This window comes from Nannobrachium achirus (assembly GCF_963921795.1).
Source record: "Nannobrachium achirus genome assembly, chromosome: 18".
Classification (NCBI taxonomy): domain Eukaryota; kingdom Metazoa; phylum Chordata; class Actinopteri; order Myctophiformes; family Myctophidae; genus Nannobrachium; species Nannobrachium achirus.
The window spans coordinates 50,873,908-50,890,949 of NC_137825.1; the positions used below are offsets into that span (position 1 = coordinate 50,873,908).

General features: G+C 41.7%; 1 protein-coding gene across 1 annotated transcript in view; it reads left to right on the forward strand.

Moving 5' to 3' along the window:
* LOC308303173 (uncharacterized protein) overlaps window positions 1–17,042 on the forward strand; it is a gene marked incomplete at both ends in the record, with an annotated part of 43,052 nt that overhangs the window by 20,257 nt on the left and 5,753 nt on the right. Inside the window, 32 exon segments of the mRNA XM_080747497.1 lie at window positions 406–568; window positions 689–957; window positions 1,498–1,643; window positions 3,508–3,832; window positions 4,514–4,697; window positions 5,513–5,766; window positions 5,882–6,027; window positions 6,316–6,622; window positions 6,737–6,899; window positions 7,223–7,491; window positions 7,605–7,750; window positions 8,034–8,347; window positions 8,423–8,617; window positions 8,956–9,224; window positions 9,341–9,486; window positions 9,779–10,092; window positions 10,165–10,359; window positions 10,692–10,960; window positions 11,077–11,222; window positions 11,515–11,828; window positions 11,900–12,094; window positions 12,427–12,695; window positions 12,811–12,956; window positions 13,249–13,562; window positions 13,635–13,829; window positions 14,156–14,424; window positions 14,540–14,685; window positions 14,978–15,291; window positions 15,367–15,561; window positions 15,888–16,156; window positions 16,272–16,417; window positions 16,710–17,023. Of these exon segments, the coding sequence (XP_080603623.1) occupies window positions 406–568; window positions 689–957; window positions 1,498–1,643; window positions 3,508–3,832; window positions 4,514–4,697; window positions 5,513–5,766; window positions 5,882–6,027; window positions 6,316–6,622; window positions 6,737–6,899; window positions 7,223–7,491; window positions 7,605–7,750; window positions 8,034–8,347; window positions 8,423–8,617; window positions 8,956–9,224; window positions 9,341–9,486; window positions 9,779–10,092; window positions 10,165–10,359; window positions 10,692–10,960; window positions 11,077–11,222; window positions 11,515–11,828; window positions 11,900–12,094; window positions 12,427–12,695; window positions 12,811–12,956; window positions 13,249–13,562; window positions 13,635–13,829; window positions 14,156–14,424; window positions 14,540–14,685; window positions 14,978–15,291; window positions 15,367–15,561; window positions 15,888–16,156; window positions 16,272–16,417; window positions 16,710–17,023 (7,306 nt within the window).

Here is a 17,042-nt window from a genome sequence, read left to right on the forward strand (position 1 = left end):
ATAAAGATTGTTCACGTCGTGAACAATCTTTATTTTAAGCACCGCTCATAAGACTCGTGAACTTAACGAGTCTTATGAGCACGAGTCGAGTCAAGTCACAAGTTTTTGAGGGGCGAGTCCGAGTCGAGTGACGAGTCTCCAAAATTTTGAGGGGCGAGTCCGAGTCGAGTGACGAGTCTCCAAAATCGTCACTCGAGTGACCGGAAGTCGCGAGTCTTTAACTCGAGTCCCCATCTCTGATAACCAGTACAATTATTATTATACATATTTACTTAGAATGGTGATGATGAGGCAGCTAATGCATTATTCGGCAATTAGAATCACACGTTTTCCATGTACTGTAATATAGTATGATCTGGTCAATGCACAGGTATCATTTAAACATTTTAAATTCATGTGTTTTAGTATGTGGCACGGCTCAACTCAACAACAGGATAGTGGGAGGGGAGGACGCTGAAGCAGGGAGCTGGCCGTGGCAGGCCAGTCTTCATCTTTTTGGAGGCCATGTTTGTGGTGGCTCCCTCATCAACAGGGAGTGGGTGATCTCTGCTGCCCATTGTTTCTCCAGGTGAGTGACTGCACACTGTTTGTACGGATCTCATAACACGATATCTGTCACATTTTGTCAATGGCATTTTACAGAAAAGAGAGCAGACAATTTATAAATAATATATTAATCTTGCTCTAGCACAAGCACTACTGGCTGGAGGATTTTCTTTGGTCGACAGTTCCAGGAAGGAAGCAATCCCAACGAAGTCTTCCAAAAGGTTTCAAAGATTGTCCTCCATCCAGACTACGACAGCCAAACCTTCAACAATGATATTGCTCTGCTAAAACTCTCCTCACCAGTCAGTTTCACTGACTTCATCAGACCTGTCTGTCTGGCAGCCAGTGGCAGTGTGTTCAACAATGGCACTGATGGCTGGGTCACTGGCTGGGGTAGAATCCAGGAGAGAGGTGAGTTGAGCGTGTGTGTTGTTCTTTACCCCCCCCCCCCCCCCCCCCCATTTTTCCATTACTTAATTATCTGTAGCCCTGGATCAGTACTTTCCTGGTTTCTGATCTGGTCGGGAGCAGAAATAACCTACGTCATGTTGTAGTCATCAGGCAGACAACAGCCTTAACCACTGCATGGTGCCGCTTATTACACTGCTACTTAATAAATCATGTTGGATTAGGCATCGGTCCATTATAGAGCGGAGCGGTCTGTTATCAAGAAATAACACACCAAGGATTTCAGCGATTGAGCAATCAGAATCAAGCATTCAACCAAGCCGTGTAATAATATATTGTAAATCACTTCGGTCACTTTTTTCTTTTCATTCTTAATTAAATGTACTACTCAAATTTCGCAATATTGTAATATTTAGGCAGTAGTATTGCTACTTCTGCTGTAATTGTAACGTTCTCATTGTTTTATTATTATTTAAATCTAACCCTTTTGTGTACTTTTTAATGATTAAATGAGCGTATAACATCTCACTCAATATTCCTCAGTGTCCGTTCCGCCTCCTCAGCCACTACAGGAGGTGGATGTCCCAGTCCTGGGGAACAGACAGTGTGACTGTCTCAATGGAGTTGGCACCATCACAAACAACATGATCTGTGCTGGCGTTCTGGTGGGAGGCAAAAATGCCTGTCAGGTACAAACCTATCCAATAATACTGACAGTGGTGGAAAAATAACTCACATATTCCTTACTTAAGTAAAACTATCGACTACTGCAATATAGAAATGCTCTGTTAGGGTGCCCACACACCAAAATACCTAGAGTGGAATCCGCCAATGCATTTCAATGAGAATGGGGTGTTTTTCGCCAGTAGAGGATTTCTGCTAAAAAAACGCTCCATTCTCATTGAAATGCATTGGCGGATTTCCACTCTAGGTATTTTGGTGTGAGGGCACCCAAAATACCTAGAGTGGAATCCGCCAATGCATTGAGAATGTAGCGTTTTTTGCAGAAATCCTCTACTGGCAAAAAACACTCCATTCTCATTGAAACGCATTGGCGGATTCCACTCTAGGTATTTTGGTGTGTGGGCACTGATAGATATGAATTATGATACATAATTGTATGATTTGTGTATGAGGCTCATATGACCATAAGGTTATATTATGAACTGAACTTACAGTATAGGAGACCACATTTTGGTCGTATACTGTAAGTTCAGGCTTATGATTACAGGTCATAGTAACTTTGGTTGCCCTGACTACGAAATCATGTTTTGGTTATACTGTATGTCACTAGTGGAAAGTTACCAACACTCTACGTGTCTGTCTTCTTGTTATGATCTGGGAACGAATCAATAAGTCCCACGATCTTACATGTCATAACTGTACTCTTTATATACTGTATGTTAACTGTTCTGCTGCTGTTGACGGCGCTCACCGTCATTGAAAGGGTTAATACCATGGCGCCGTTGACGGTGAGGACTGTGAATCTTACTGTATATACAGTAAAGATATTATTACTTACTGTACGTCGCTCCGGTCCCGCCCGCATCGGCAATGTCCGCGATTTGTTTACAACGCACGTCGGGCGTGCACGCGAAGTTAACGTCCTCCATAGTAAATCCATTGAGAGGCCCATAAATAGACTTCATTTTCTCCAAAAGGGACATTCTTATACAAAGGATGGTCTCCACTCTTCCATACTGTACACAAAAGGTGGGCGCAGCCATGTTCTCTTGTGGGCCCACACTGTCATGTGACTAGATGACGTAATCGTTGCCGTCAAGTGATAATCCAAAAAAACAAAAACAAACCCCTTCCGGCCCTTCAAAATAATAGCGGCGGCCTATGGAGGAAACGGCGTGGCACCGAGGCACCAAGCAACTTTCAGATTAAGAGGCACTAATTGTGTTAACTTCCATCTTGGAAGAGAGATAATTAGCAAAGCTGCCACTAGGGTGGTATGCTTACTGTTTGTCTTCCTTGTCTGACTCTCTTCAAATACAGCAATTTATTGATAGTCCTTTGGCTCGTCTCTGTCTTATTTTGGTTATGGATTTATCCATATCCATATTTATTTAACTTAATTAATCATTTATTCAACAGGCACCCTTACAAGTAAAAGTCTGGATTTCAAATGTACTTGAGTAAATGTACAAAAGTATTGGCATTAGAATGTACTTAAAGTACGAAAAGTAAACGTTTAGTAAAAGTTTTCAATTGTACAAACATCTTTCGAAAATAGCAGATCTACGAGCTCACAATGCGTCGCATCTCTACGCCTTATGAGCTTGTAGATTGGTTATTTTCAAATGGCCAAGATTTATATATGGCTGAAGTGGTTAATGTGGGTTTTGTAATAATAATCAAAATAATATGTAGTGGAGTCGAGATTTGCCTCTGAAGTAAAAGTATTAGAAATACTCAAGTAAAGTACAAATACCTCAAAATCGTGTACTTGAGTAAATGTACTTAGTTACTTTACGCCACTGAATACTGGACCTCTGTCCTGGAACATTTATTCTTGCTCATTTTGACTTTGTGTTGTGTCTTCAGGGCGACTCGGGAGGTCCAATGGTCAACAAACAGGGCTCTGTCTGGGTCCAGTCTGGAGTTGTTAGCTTTGGTTTGGACTGTGCTCGTCGCAATCTGACTGCAGGGGTTTACTCCAGAGTGTCCCGTTATGAGTCCTGGATCGACTCCCTCGTCGAAACTGACAAGCCAGGCTTCGTCCAGTTCACCTCCGGTGGGATAGATGCTGACAGTGACAGCAACTACAGTTGTTCTGGCCAGCCTACCATTTCTACCACTGTGCCTACCACTACTACACCAACCATCACCACAACCAAGCCACCACTTACAGTTATTCCAAGCGTGGAAGGTTTGTGTTTTGTGGATCTTGAGCCACTCTACACAGTAGAATGTGGTTTTAACGGATCTGAAGGGTCCACACTTTCAAGAATACATGCTCAGAGTTATAGCGCCCTGAAACATGACGGTCGCTGACCGTCATGGCTGAGGGTGTACATGGGTTTGCTTTATACAGTCTTACACCTGTCTAAATACTGGCCGGCATTCTATAATTACCTGGATCCTCCGTGTTCTTTTATAAGAAGCCTTTTTATCCGAAGTTTTTCTGTTTCCCATGTATTTCCTGACCCATTTTTGCAAGGCCACGCCCACATCTCAGTGTTGGGGAACACCAGGAAATGCATGGGAAAAACAGAAAACGATCGGATTAAAAGGCTTCTTATTAAAAAACAAGGAGGTTCCCGGTAATTATAGAATGCCGGACAGTATTTAGACAGGTGTGAGATGTTATAAACCACTTTGTTTGTGAAATCTGAATGTTTGTGTAGTTTGCATAGGCAGATGAATTCGCTTGTGCAAAGCCATGTAAACCCTCACCCATGACGGTTGCACGTCATGTTATAAGCGACCGTCATGTTTCAGGGCTAAGATTAACACTGTGTGTACTGTAGATTTGGGCATTGGCTATCAGTAATTACTTGAAAATTCAATGTATGATAGGATTTCAATAAAGTCTTTATCTCTCAACTAGCCTGCGGAGTCACAACCATTGTAAACAAAATCGTCGGGGGTCAAGATGCTCCAGCAGGAAGTTGGCCGTGGCAGGCCAGTCTGCAAAGGTTCGGAGGCCATATCTGTGGTGGATCCCTCATCAACAAGGAATGGGTGATGTCTGCTGCTCACTGCTTCAACAGGTTTGTTACTAACATCATAAAGTAGCCTACATAACAGTTCAGGTCTGACAAAACTAAGGAATGGAAAAAGGAAATTATTAACTCCCTTAATGATGAGAGTTCTTCAGATGATCCGGTGCTTCACTGAGATTTCATTTGTTTAGAGCAGTTTGTTTGTTGGTTTATTTTGAATGACAGATAGATAGTAGAGAGACAGGACATTGATGGTAAAGAGGGGGAAGCACAAGAAACTGTGGTCAAATCACTACCTGGTCCAAATTCCGGCACAACCTTGGTTTGATGACCCTCTGCAAGTATTCGGGGAAAGATAGGTTTATTTGCTTGATTCTGTGTGGAACATTAAATCAATTGATGTAATCCTTTGCTATTTGTGATGCCACGCAGCGGTCAAATGATGTAATAAATTGAACAAAATACCTTGAGAACAGATGGACAAACTTTCCTAAAACTTGATCAGTTAAGCTGCCCCAAAGAGGACATTACATTACAGACCGAATAGATTAAAGGTCATGGATGGATTTTCATGAGATTTAGTGTAAAAATGTCCAAAGTAAAGTCATCGTCAACATCAAGGTTCAAATAATATACTCTAACATGTGTCAGTAACGGAGAAACTTAGAAAAAGAGGTGTTGGTGAGGACATGGTTTGAACCTGGTATATCTGTCTTTATATTAGCTGTTTCCCTTTCAATATGCAATGTTCTTTTCAATCTCTTTGGATTGGATATGGATAGTTATAGCATCTTAAGTCATTTCTGCTTCTAATGGGTGGGACTAATTTCCTTGTCTTTTTTTCTCTCTTTTTCTTCTTCTCAATGTAGCGCAAGTACATTCAGCTGGAAGATTTTCTTGGGTCAGCAGAATCTGGAGGGCGAGAACCCAAATGAAGTATCCAGAGATGTTTCCCAAATCGTTTTACATCCAAACTATGACAGTGACAGCAGTGACAATGATATTGCTCTTCTGAAACTCTCTAAACCAGTCACCTTCACCGACTACATCAGGCCTGTCTGTCTAGCAGCCGGTGACAGTGTGTTCAACAATGGTACTGATAGCTGGGTTACTGGCTGGGGTAGAATCGAGGAAGGAGGTGAGTTTTGATTTTATCAATGGGAACGATTGATTTGGAAACATATCCCTTGATTAATTGGAAAAACAGTTTGTTCATAGGTTTGACCAAATGTCTTTCTTTCTCTGTGCCTAAGAATCTTTGCCGTCCCCCCAAACATTACAAGAAGTAGAGGTCCCAGTTTTGGGTAATAGACAGTGTAACTGTCTTAATGGAGTTGGTAAAATAACAGACAACATGATCTGTGCTGGTGTGTTGGCTGGAGGCAAGGACTCATGCCAGGTGTGATATATTTTCTCTTGTTTTGGTAATTGTTCAAATCTAACCAAATTACGCAAATATGTGTGAAGCTTGACACCCAGTGGTGAAAAGCAGAATATTAAACTGATAATCTGGTTTTGACTGGTGTGGTGATATCACTTCTGTAACTCTTATTCTGACATGTGGCATCAACATCCAGCAGCAGATGTCCAGTACAGTACTATGATTCATTTTGTTTCTTACTTGGTTGCACCTTATTGAATGGCATATGAATTGTCTGAATATTTGACACACATACTTTTGCTATAGGGTGACTCAGGAGGTCCAATGGTCAACAAACAAGGGTCTGTCTGGGTCCAATCTGGAGTTGTTAGCTTTGGTTTTGGCTGTGCTCGGCCCAATCTGCCTGGGGTTTACGCCAGAGTGTCTCGATACCAGTCTTGGATCAACTCCTTTATCCAAACTGACAAGCCAGGCTACATCAAGTTTACCTCCAGTGGAATAGATGCTGACAACAGCTACACCTGCTCTGGCCTACCAGCTCCTGTTACCCCAGTGCCAGTCATTACAACCACTGTCACAGAACCACCACCTGTAGTTTTACCAAGTGCAGAAGGTATGGAGTGATACAAGTGTGGTCAGATGTACAGTAAATACTTGTTTTTATTTTTGTCAATATTTATAATACTGTATAACAATCTGACTTCAATCAATATTGATTCTCGTCTAGTGTGTGGAATCACTCCACTCAACAACAGGATAGTTGGAGGTGAGGATGCTCCAGCAGGAAGTTGGCCTTGGCAGGCCAGTCTGCAAAGGTTCGGAGGCCATATCTGTGGCGGATCCCTCATCAACAAGGAATGGGTGATGTCTGCTGCTCACTGCTTCAACAGGTGTGTTACTAACATCAAGTATATTACATTACAACTCAGGAGTGAAGGAATCTTCATTATTCATGTTTTGTTGTTTGCTTTTCAATATGCAACCTCTTATTTCTTCTTTGGATGTATTGATATTTATAGCATGTAATTTCTAACAGGACTTATGTACTTCTCCCAGATGTTGTTCTGTGTTCACTAACCATCCATGTGGCTGTTCTTTAATATTAGGAACATACAGTAATTTAATCTCATGACAGCTTCCACAAATAATCATACAAGACCACATTGATTTGTCATTCATGTTTTCTTTTGTTTTCTGCTTCTCATTTATGTAGTGCAAATACATTCGCCTGGAAGATTTCCTTGGGTCGACAGAATCTGGAGGGCGAGAACCCAAATGAAGTATCCATAGATGTTGCCCAAATCATTTTACATCCAAACTATGACGGTGACAGCAGTGACAATGACATTGCTCTGCTAAAACTCTCCTCACCAGTCAGTTTCACTGACTACATCAGACCTGTCTGTCTACCAGCCAGTGACAGTGTGTTCAACAATGGTACTGATAGCTGGGTTACTGGCTGGGGTAGAATCAAGGAAGGAGGTGAGTTTTGCTTGTATTAATGGGAACGATTGATTTGGAAACATATCTCTTGATTAATTGGAAAAACAGTTTGTTCAGGTTTGACCAAATGTCTTTTTTTCTCTGTGCCTCAGAATCTTTGCCGTCCCCCCAAACATTACAAGAAGTAGAGGTCCCAGTTTTGGGTAATAGACAGTGTAACTGTCTTAATGGAGTTGGTAAAATAACAGACAACATGATCTGTGCTGGTGTGTTGGCTGGAGGCAAGGACTCATGCCAGGTGTGATATCTTTTCTCTTGTTTTGGTAATTGTTCAAATCTAACCAAATCTCAGACCCAAATCCTTGTGAAGCTTGACAGCCAGTGGTGAAAAGCAGAATATTAAACTGATAATCTTGTTTTGACTGGTGTGGTGATATCACTACTGTATCTGTTATTCTGACGTGTCATCCCATAGCAGATGTCCAGTACAGTACCATGATTCTTTTTGCTTCTTACTTGGTTGCACTTTACTGAATGTCATGTGAATTGTCTGAAGGTTTGACACACATATTTTTGTTTAGGGTGACTCGGGAGGTCCAATGGTCAACAAACAAGGGTCTGTCTGGGTCCAATCTGGAGTTGTTAGCTTTGGTTTTGGCTGTGCTCGGCCCAATCTGCCTGGGGTTTACGCCAGAGTGTCCAGATACCAGTCTTGGATCAACTCCTTTATCCAAACTGACAAGCCAGGCTACATCAAGTTTACCTCCAGTGGAATAGATGCTGACAACAGCTACACCTGCTCTGGCCTACCAGCTCCTGTTACCCCAGTGCCAGTCATTACAACCACTGTCACAGAACCACCACCTGTAGTTTTACCAAGTGCAGAAGGTATGGAGTGATACAAGTGTGGTCAGATGTACAGTAAATACTTGTTTTTATTTTTGTCAATATTTATAATACTGTATAACAGTCTGACTTCAATCAATATTGATTCTCGTCTAGTGTGTGGAATCACTCCACTCAACAACAGGATAGTTGGAGGTGAGGATGCTCCAGCAGGAAGTTGGCCTTGGCAGGCCAGTCTGCAAAGGTTCGGAGGCCATATCTGTGGTGGATCCCTCATCAACAAGGAATGGGTGATGTCTGCTGCTCACTGCTTCAACAGGTTTGTTACTAACATCATAAAGTGTATTACATTACAACTCAGGAGTGAAGGAATCTTCATTATTCATGTTTTGTTGTTTGCTTTTTAATATGCAACCTCTTATTTCTAATTTGGATGTATTGATATTTATAGCATGCAATTTCTAACATGGACAGGACTTGTGTACTTCTCCCAGATGTTGTTCTGTACATGTGTTCACCAACCATCCATGTTGCTGTTCTTTAAGATTAGGAACATACAGTACTTTAATCTCATGACAGCTTGCACAAATAATCATACAAGACCACATTGATTTGTCATTCATGTTTTCTTTTGTTTTCTGCTTCTCATTTATGTAGTGATAATACATTCGCCTGGAAGATTTCCTTGGGTCGACAGAATCTGGAGGGCGAGAACCCAAATGAAGTATCCATAGATGTTTCCCAAATCATTTTACATCCAAACTATGACGGTGACAGCAGTGACAATGATATTGCTCTGCTAAAACTCTCCTCACCAGTCAGTTTCACTGACTACATCAGACCTGTCTGTCTACCAGCCAGTGACAGTGTGTTCAACAATGCTACTGATAGCTGGGTTACTGGCTGGGGTAGAATCAAGGAAGGAGGTGAGTTTTGCTTGTATTAATGGAAACGATTGATTAGGAAACATATCTCTTGATTAATTGAAAAAAATGTTTTTTCATAGGATATGACCAAATGTCTTTCTTTCTCTGTGCCTCAGAATCTTTGCCGTCCCCCCAAACATTACAAGAAGTAGAGGTCCCAGTTTTGGGGAATAGACAGTGTAACTGTCTTAATGGAGTTGGTAAAATAACAGACAACATGATCTGTGCTGGTGTGTTGGCTGGAGGCAAGGACTCATGCCAGGTGTGATATATTTTCTCTTGCTTTGGTAATTGTTCAAATCTAACCAAATCTCAGACCCAAATCTGTGTGAAGCTTGACAGCCAGTGGTGAAAAGCAGAATATTAAACTGATAATCTTGTTTTGACTGGTGTGTTGATATCACTACTGTATCTGTTATTCTGACATGTGGCATCAACATCCCGTAGCAGAAGTCCAGTACAGTACCATGATTCTTTTTGCTTCTTACTTGGTTGCACTTTACTGAATGTCATGTGAATTGTCTGAAGGTTTGACACGCATATTTTTGCTTTAGGGTGACTCGGGAGGTCCAATGGTCAACAAACATGGGTCTATCTGGGTCCAATCTGGAGTTGTTAGCTTTGGTTTTGGCTGTGCTCGGCCCAATCTGCCTGGGGTTTACGCCAGAGTGTCCAGATACCAGTCTTGGATCAACTCCTTTATCCAAACTGACAAGCCAGGCTACATCAAGTTTACCTCCAGTGGAATAGATGCTGACAACAGCTACACCTGCTCTGGCCTACCAGCTCCTGTTACCCCAGTGCCAGTCATTACAACTACTGTCACAGAACCACCACCTGTAATTTTACCAAGTGCAGAAGGTATGGAGTGATACAAGTGTGGTCAGATGTACAGTAACTTGTTTTTATTTTTGTCAATATTTATAATACTGTATAACAGTCTGACTTCAATCAATATTGATTCTCGTCTAGTGTGTGGAATCACTCCACTCAACAACAGGATAGTTGGAGGTGAGGATGCTCCAGCAGGAAGTTGGCCTTGGCAGGCCAGTCTGCAAAGGTTCGGAGGCCATATCTGTGGTGGATCCCTCATCAACAAGGAATGGGTGATGTCTGCTGCTCACTGCTTCAACAGGTTTGTTACTAACATCATAAAGTGTATTACATTACAACTCAGGAGTGAAGGAATCTTCATTATTCATGTTTTGTTGTTTGCTTTTCAATATGCAACCTCTTATTTCTAATTTGGATGTATTGATATTTATAGCATGCAATTTCTAACATGGATAGGACTTGTGTACTTCTCCCAGATGTTGTTCTGTGTTCACCAACCATCCATGTTGCTGTTCTTTAAGATTAGGAACATACAGTACTTTAATCTCATGACAGCCTGCACAAATAATCATACAAGACCACATTGATTTGTCATTCATGTTTTCTTTTGTTTTCTGCTTCTCATTTATGTAGTGATAATACATTCGCCTGGAAGATTTCCTTGGGTCGACAGAATCTGGAGGGCGAGAACCCAAATGAAGTATCCATAGATGTTGCCCAAATCATTTTACATCCAAACTATGACGGTGACAGCAGTGACAATGATATTGCTCTGCTAAAACTCTCCTCACCAGTCAGTTTCACTGACTACATCAGACCTGTCTGTCTACCAGCCAGTGACAGTGTGTTCAACAATGGTACTGATAGCTGGGTTACTGGCTGGGGTAGAATCAAGGAAGGAGGTGAGTTTTGCTTGTATTAATGGAAACGATTGATTAGGAAACATATCTCTTGATTAATTGAAAAAAATGTTTTTTCATAGGATATGACCAAATGTCTTTCTTTCTCTGTGCCTCAGAATCTTTGCCGTCCCCCCAAACATTACAAGAAGTAGAGGTCCCAGTTTTGGGTAATAGACAGTGTAACTGTCTTAATGGAGTTGGTAAAATAACAGACAACATGATCTGTGCTGGTGTGTTGGCTGGAGGCAAGGACTCATGCCAGGTGTGATATATTTTCTCTTGTTTTGGTAATTGTTCAAATCTAACCAAATCTCAGACCCTAATCTGTGTGAAGCTTGACACCCAGTGGTGAAAAGCAGAATATTAAACTGATAATCTGGTTTTGACTGGTGTGGTGATATCACTACTGTATCTGTTATTCTGACATGTGGCATCAACATCCCGTAGCAGATGTCCAGTACAGTACCATGATTCTTTTTGCTTCCTTCTTGGTTGCACTTTACTGAATGTCATGTGAATTGTCTGAAGGTTTGACACGCATATTTTTGCTTTAGGGTGACTCGGGAGGTCCAATGGTCAACAAACATGGGTCTGTCTGGGTCCAATCTGGAGTTGTTAGCTTTGGTTTTGGCTGTGCTCGGCCCAATCTGCCTGGGGTTTATGCCAGAGTGTCCAGATACCAGTCTTGGATCAACTCCTTTATCCAAACTGACAAGCCAGGCTACATCAAGTTTACCTCCAGTGGAATAGATGCTGACAACAGCTACACCTGCTCTGGCCTACCAGCTCCTGTTACCCCAGTGCCAGTCATTACAACTACTGTCACAGAACCACCACCTGTAGTTTTACCAAGTGCACAAGGTATGGAGTGATACAAGTGTGGTCAGATGTACAGTAACTTGTTTTTATTTTTGTCAATATTATAATACTGTATAACAGTCTGACTTCAATCAATATTGATTTTCGTCTAGTGTGTGGAATCACTCCACTCAACAACAGGATAGTTGGAGGTGAGGATGCTCCAGCAGGAAGTTGGCCTTGGCAGGCCAGTCTGCAAAGGTTCGGAGGCCATATCTGTGGCGGATCCCTCATCAACAAGGAATGGGTGATGTCTGCTGCTCACTGCTTCAACAGGTTTGTTACTAACATCTTAAAGTGTATTACATTACAACTCAGGAGTGAAGGAAACTTCATTATTCATGTTTTGTTGTTTGCTTTTCAATATGCAACCTCTTATTTCTAATTTGGATGTATTGATATTTATAGCATGCAATTTCTAACATGGACAGGACTTGTGTACTTCTCCCAGATGTTGTTCTGTGTTCACTAACCATCCAAGTGGCTGTTCTTTAAGATTAGGAACATACAGTAATGTAATCTCATGACAGCTTCCAATAATAATCATACAAGACCACATTGATTTATCATTCATGTTTTCTTTTGTTTCCTGCTTCTCATTTATGTAGTGCAAATACATTCGCCTGGAAGATTTCCTTGGGTCGACAGAACCTGGAGGGCGAGAACCCAAATGAAGTATCCATAGATGTTGCCCAAATCATTTTACATCCAAACTATGATGGTGACAGCAGTGACAATGACATTGCTCTGCTAAAACTCTCCTCACCTGTCAGTTTCACTGACTACATCAGACCTGTCTGTCTACCAGCCAGTGACAGTGTGTTCAACAATGGTACTGATAGCTGGGTTACTGGCTGGGGTAGAATCAAGGAAGGAGGTGAGTTTTGCTTGTATTAATGGGAACGATTGATTTGGAAACATATCTCTTGATTATTTGGAAAAACAGTTTGTTCATAGGTTTGACCAAATGTCTTTCTTTCTCTGTGCCTCAGAATCTTTGCCGTCCCCCCAAACATTACAAGAAGTAGAGGTCCCAGTTTTGGGTAATAGACAGTGTAACTGTCTTAATGGAGTTGGTAAAATAACAGACAACATGATCTGTGCTGGTGTGTTGGCTGGAGGCAAGGACTCATGCCAGGTGTGATATATTTTCTCTTGTTTTGGTAATTGTTCAAATCTAACCAAATCTCAGACCCAAATCTGTGTGAAGCTTGACAGCCAGTGGTGAAAAGCAGAATATTAAACTGATAATCTTGTTTTGACTGGTGTGGTGATATCACTACTGTATCGGTTATTCTGACATGTGGCATCAACATCCCGTAGCAGATGTCCAGTACAGTACCATGATTCTTTTTGCTTCTTACTTGGTTGCACTTTACTGAATGTCATGTGAATTGTCTGAAGGTTTGACACGCATATTTATGCTTTAGGGTGACTCGGGAGGTCCAATGGTCAACAAACATGGGTCTGTCTGGGTCCAATCTGGAGTTGTTAGCTTTGGTTTTGGCTGTGCTCGGCCCAATCTGCCTGGGGTTTACGCCAGAGTGTCCAGATACCAGTCTTGGATCAACTCCTTTATCCAAACTGACAAGCCAGGCTACATCAAGTTTACCTCCAGTGGAATAGATGCTGACAACAGCTACACCTGCTCTGGCCTACCAGCTCCTGTTACCCCAGTGCCAGTCATTACAACTACTGTCACAGAACCACCACCTGTAGTTTTACCAAGTGCAGAAGGTATGGAGTGATACAAGTGTGGTCAGATGTACAGTAACTTGTTTTTATTTTTGTCAATATTTATAATACTGTATAACAGTCTGACTTCAATCAATATTTATTCTCGTCTAGTGTGTGGAATCACTCCACTCAACAACAGGATAGTTGGAGGTGAGGATGCTCCAGCAGGAAGTTGGCCTTGGCAGGCCAGTCTGCAAAGGTTCGGAGGCCATATCTGTGGTGGATCCCTCATCAACAAGGAATGGGTGATGTCTGCTGCTCACTGCTTCAACAGGTTTGTTACTAACATCATAAAGTGTATTACATTACAACTCAGGAGTGAAGGAATCTTCATTATTCATGTTTTGTTGTTTGCTTTTCAATATGCAACCTCTTATTTCTAATTTGGATGTATTGATATTTATAGCATGCAATTTCTAACAGGACTTATGTACTTCTCCCAGATGTTGTTCTGTGTTCACTAACCATCCATGTGTCTGTTCTTTAAGATTAGGAACATACAGTAATTTAATCTCACGACAGCTTCCACAAATAATCATACAAGACCACATTGAATTGTCATTCATGTTTTCTTTTGTTTTCTGCTTCTCATTTATGTAGTGCAAATACATTCGCCTGGAAGATTTCCTTGGGTCGACAGAATCTGGAGGGCGAGAACCCAAATGAAGTATCCATAGATGTTGCCCAAATCATTTTACATCCAAACTATGACGGTGACAGCAGTGACAATGACATTGCTCTGCTAAAACTGTCCTCACCAGTCAGTTTCACTGACTACATCAGACCTGTCTGTCTACCAGCCAGTGACAGTGTGTTCAACAATGGTACTGATAGCTGGGTTACTGGCTGGGGTAGAATCAAGGAAAGAGGTGAGTTTTGCTTGTATTAATGGGAACGATTGATTTGGAAACATATCTCTTGATTAATTGGAAAAACAGTTTGTTCATAGGTTTGACCAAATGTCTTTCTTTCTCTGTGCCTCAGAATCTTTGCCGTCCCCCCAAACATTACAAGAAGTAGAGGTCCCAGTTTTGGGTAATAGACAGTGTAACTGTCTTAATGGAGTTGGTAAAATAACAGACAACATGATCTGTGCTGGTGTGTTGGCTGGAGGCAAGGACTCATGCCAGGTGTGATATCTTTTCTCTTGTTTTGGTAATTGTTCAAATCTAACCAAATCTCAGACCCAAGTCTGTGTGAAGCTTGACAGCCAGTGGTGAAAAGCAGAAAATTAAACTGATAATCTTATTTTGACTGGTGTGGTGATATCACTACTGTATCTGTTATTCTGACATGTGGCATCAACATCCCGTAGCAGATGTCCAGTACAGTACCATGATTCTTTTTGCTTCTTACTTGGTTGCACTTTACTGAATGTCATGTGAATTGTCTGAAGGTTTGACACGCATATTTTTGCTTTAGGGTGACTCGGGAGGTCCAATGGTCAACAAACATGGGTCTGTCTGGGTCCAATCTGGAGTTGTTAGCTTTGGTTTTGGCTGTGCTCGGCCCAATCTGCCTGGGGTTTACGCCAGAGTGTCCAGATACCAGTCTTGGATCAACTCCTTTATCCAAACTGACAAGCCAGGCTACATCAAGTTTACCTCCAGTGGAATAGATGCTGACAACAGCTACACCTGCTCTGGCCTACCAGCTCCTGTTACCCCAGTGCCAGTCATTACAACTACTGTCACAGAACCACCACCTGTAGTTTTACCAAGTGCAGAAGGTATGGAGTGATACAAGTGTGGTCAGATGTACAGTAAATACTCGTTTTTATTTTTGTCAATATTTATAATACTGTATAACAGTCTGACTTCAATCAATATTTATTCTCGTCTAGTGTGTGGAATCACTCCACTCAACAACAGGATAGTTGGAGGTGAGGATGCTCCAGCAGGAAGTTGGCCTTGGCAGGCCAGTCTGCAAAGGTTCGGAGGCCATATCTGTGGTGGATCCCTCATCAACAAGGAATGGGTGATGTCTGCTGCTCACTGCTTCAACAGGTTTGTTACTAACATCATAAAGTGAATTACATTACAACTCAGGAGTGAAGGAATCTTCATTATTCATGTTTTGTTGTTTGCTTTTCAATATGCAACCTCTTATTTCTAATTTGGATGTATTGATATTTATAGCATGCAATTTCTAACAGGACTTATGTACTTCTCCCAGATGTTGTTCTGTGTTCACTAACCATCCATGTGGCTGTTCTTTAAGATTAGGAACATACAGTAATGTAATCTCATGACAGCTTCCACAAATAATCATACAAGACCACATTGATTTGTCATTCATGTTTTCTTTTGTTTTCTGCTTCTCATTTATGTAGTGCAAATACATTCGCCTGGAAGATTTCCTTGGGTCGACAGAATCTGGAGGGCGAGAACCCAAATGAAGTATCCATAGATGTTGCCCAAATCATTTTACATCCAAACTATGACGGTGACAGCAGTGACAATGACATTGCTCTGCTAAAACTGTCCTCACCAGTCAGTTTCACTGACTACATCAGACCTGTCTGTCTACCAGCCAGTGACAGTGTGTTCAACAATGGTACTGATAGCTGGGTTACTGGCTGGGGTAGAATCAAGGAAAGAGGTGAGTTTTGCTTGTATTAATGGGAACGATTGATTTGGAAACATATCTCTTGATTAATTGGAAAAACAGTTTGTTCATAGGTTTGACCAAATGTCTTTCTTTCTCTGTGCCTCAGAATCTTTGCCGTCCCCCCAAACATTACAAGAAGTAGAGGTCCCAGTTTTGGGTAATAGACAGTGTAACTGTCTTAATGGAGTTGGTAAAATAACAGACAACATGATCTGTGCTGGTGTGTTGGCTGGAGGCAAGGACTCATGCCAGGTGTGATATCTTTTCTCTTGTTTTGGTAATTGTTCAAATCTAACCAAATCTCAGACCCAAGTCTGTGTGAAGCTTGACAGCCAGTGGTGAAAAGCAGAAAATTAAACTGATAATCTTATTTTGACTGGTGTGGTGATATCACTACTGTATCTGTTATTCTGACATGTGGCATCAACATCCCGTAGCAGATGTCCAGTACAGTACCATGATTCTTTTTGCTTCTTACTTGGTTGCACTTTACTGAATGTCATGTGAATTGTCTGAAGGTTTGACACGCATATTTTTGCTTTAGGGTGACTCGGGAGGTCCAATGGTCAACAAACATGGGTCTGTCTGGGTCCAATCTGGAGTTGTTAGCTTTGGTTTTGGCTGTGCTCGGCCCAATCTGCCTGGGGTTTACGCCAGAGTGTCCAGATACCAGTCTTGGATCAACTCCTTTATCCAAACTGACAAGCCAGGCTACATCAAGTTTACCTCCAGTGGAATAGATGCTGACAACAGCTACACCTGCTCTGGCCTACCAGCTCCTGTTACCCCAGTGCCAGTCATTACAACTACTGTCACAGAACCACCACCTGTAGTTTTACCAAGTGCAGAAGGTATGGAGTGATACAAGTGTGGTCAG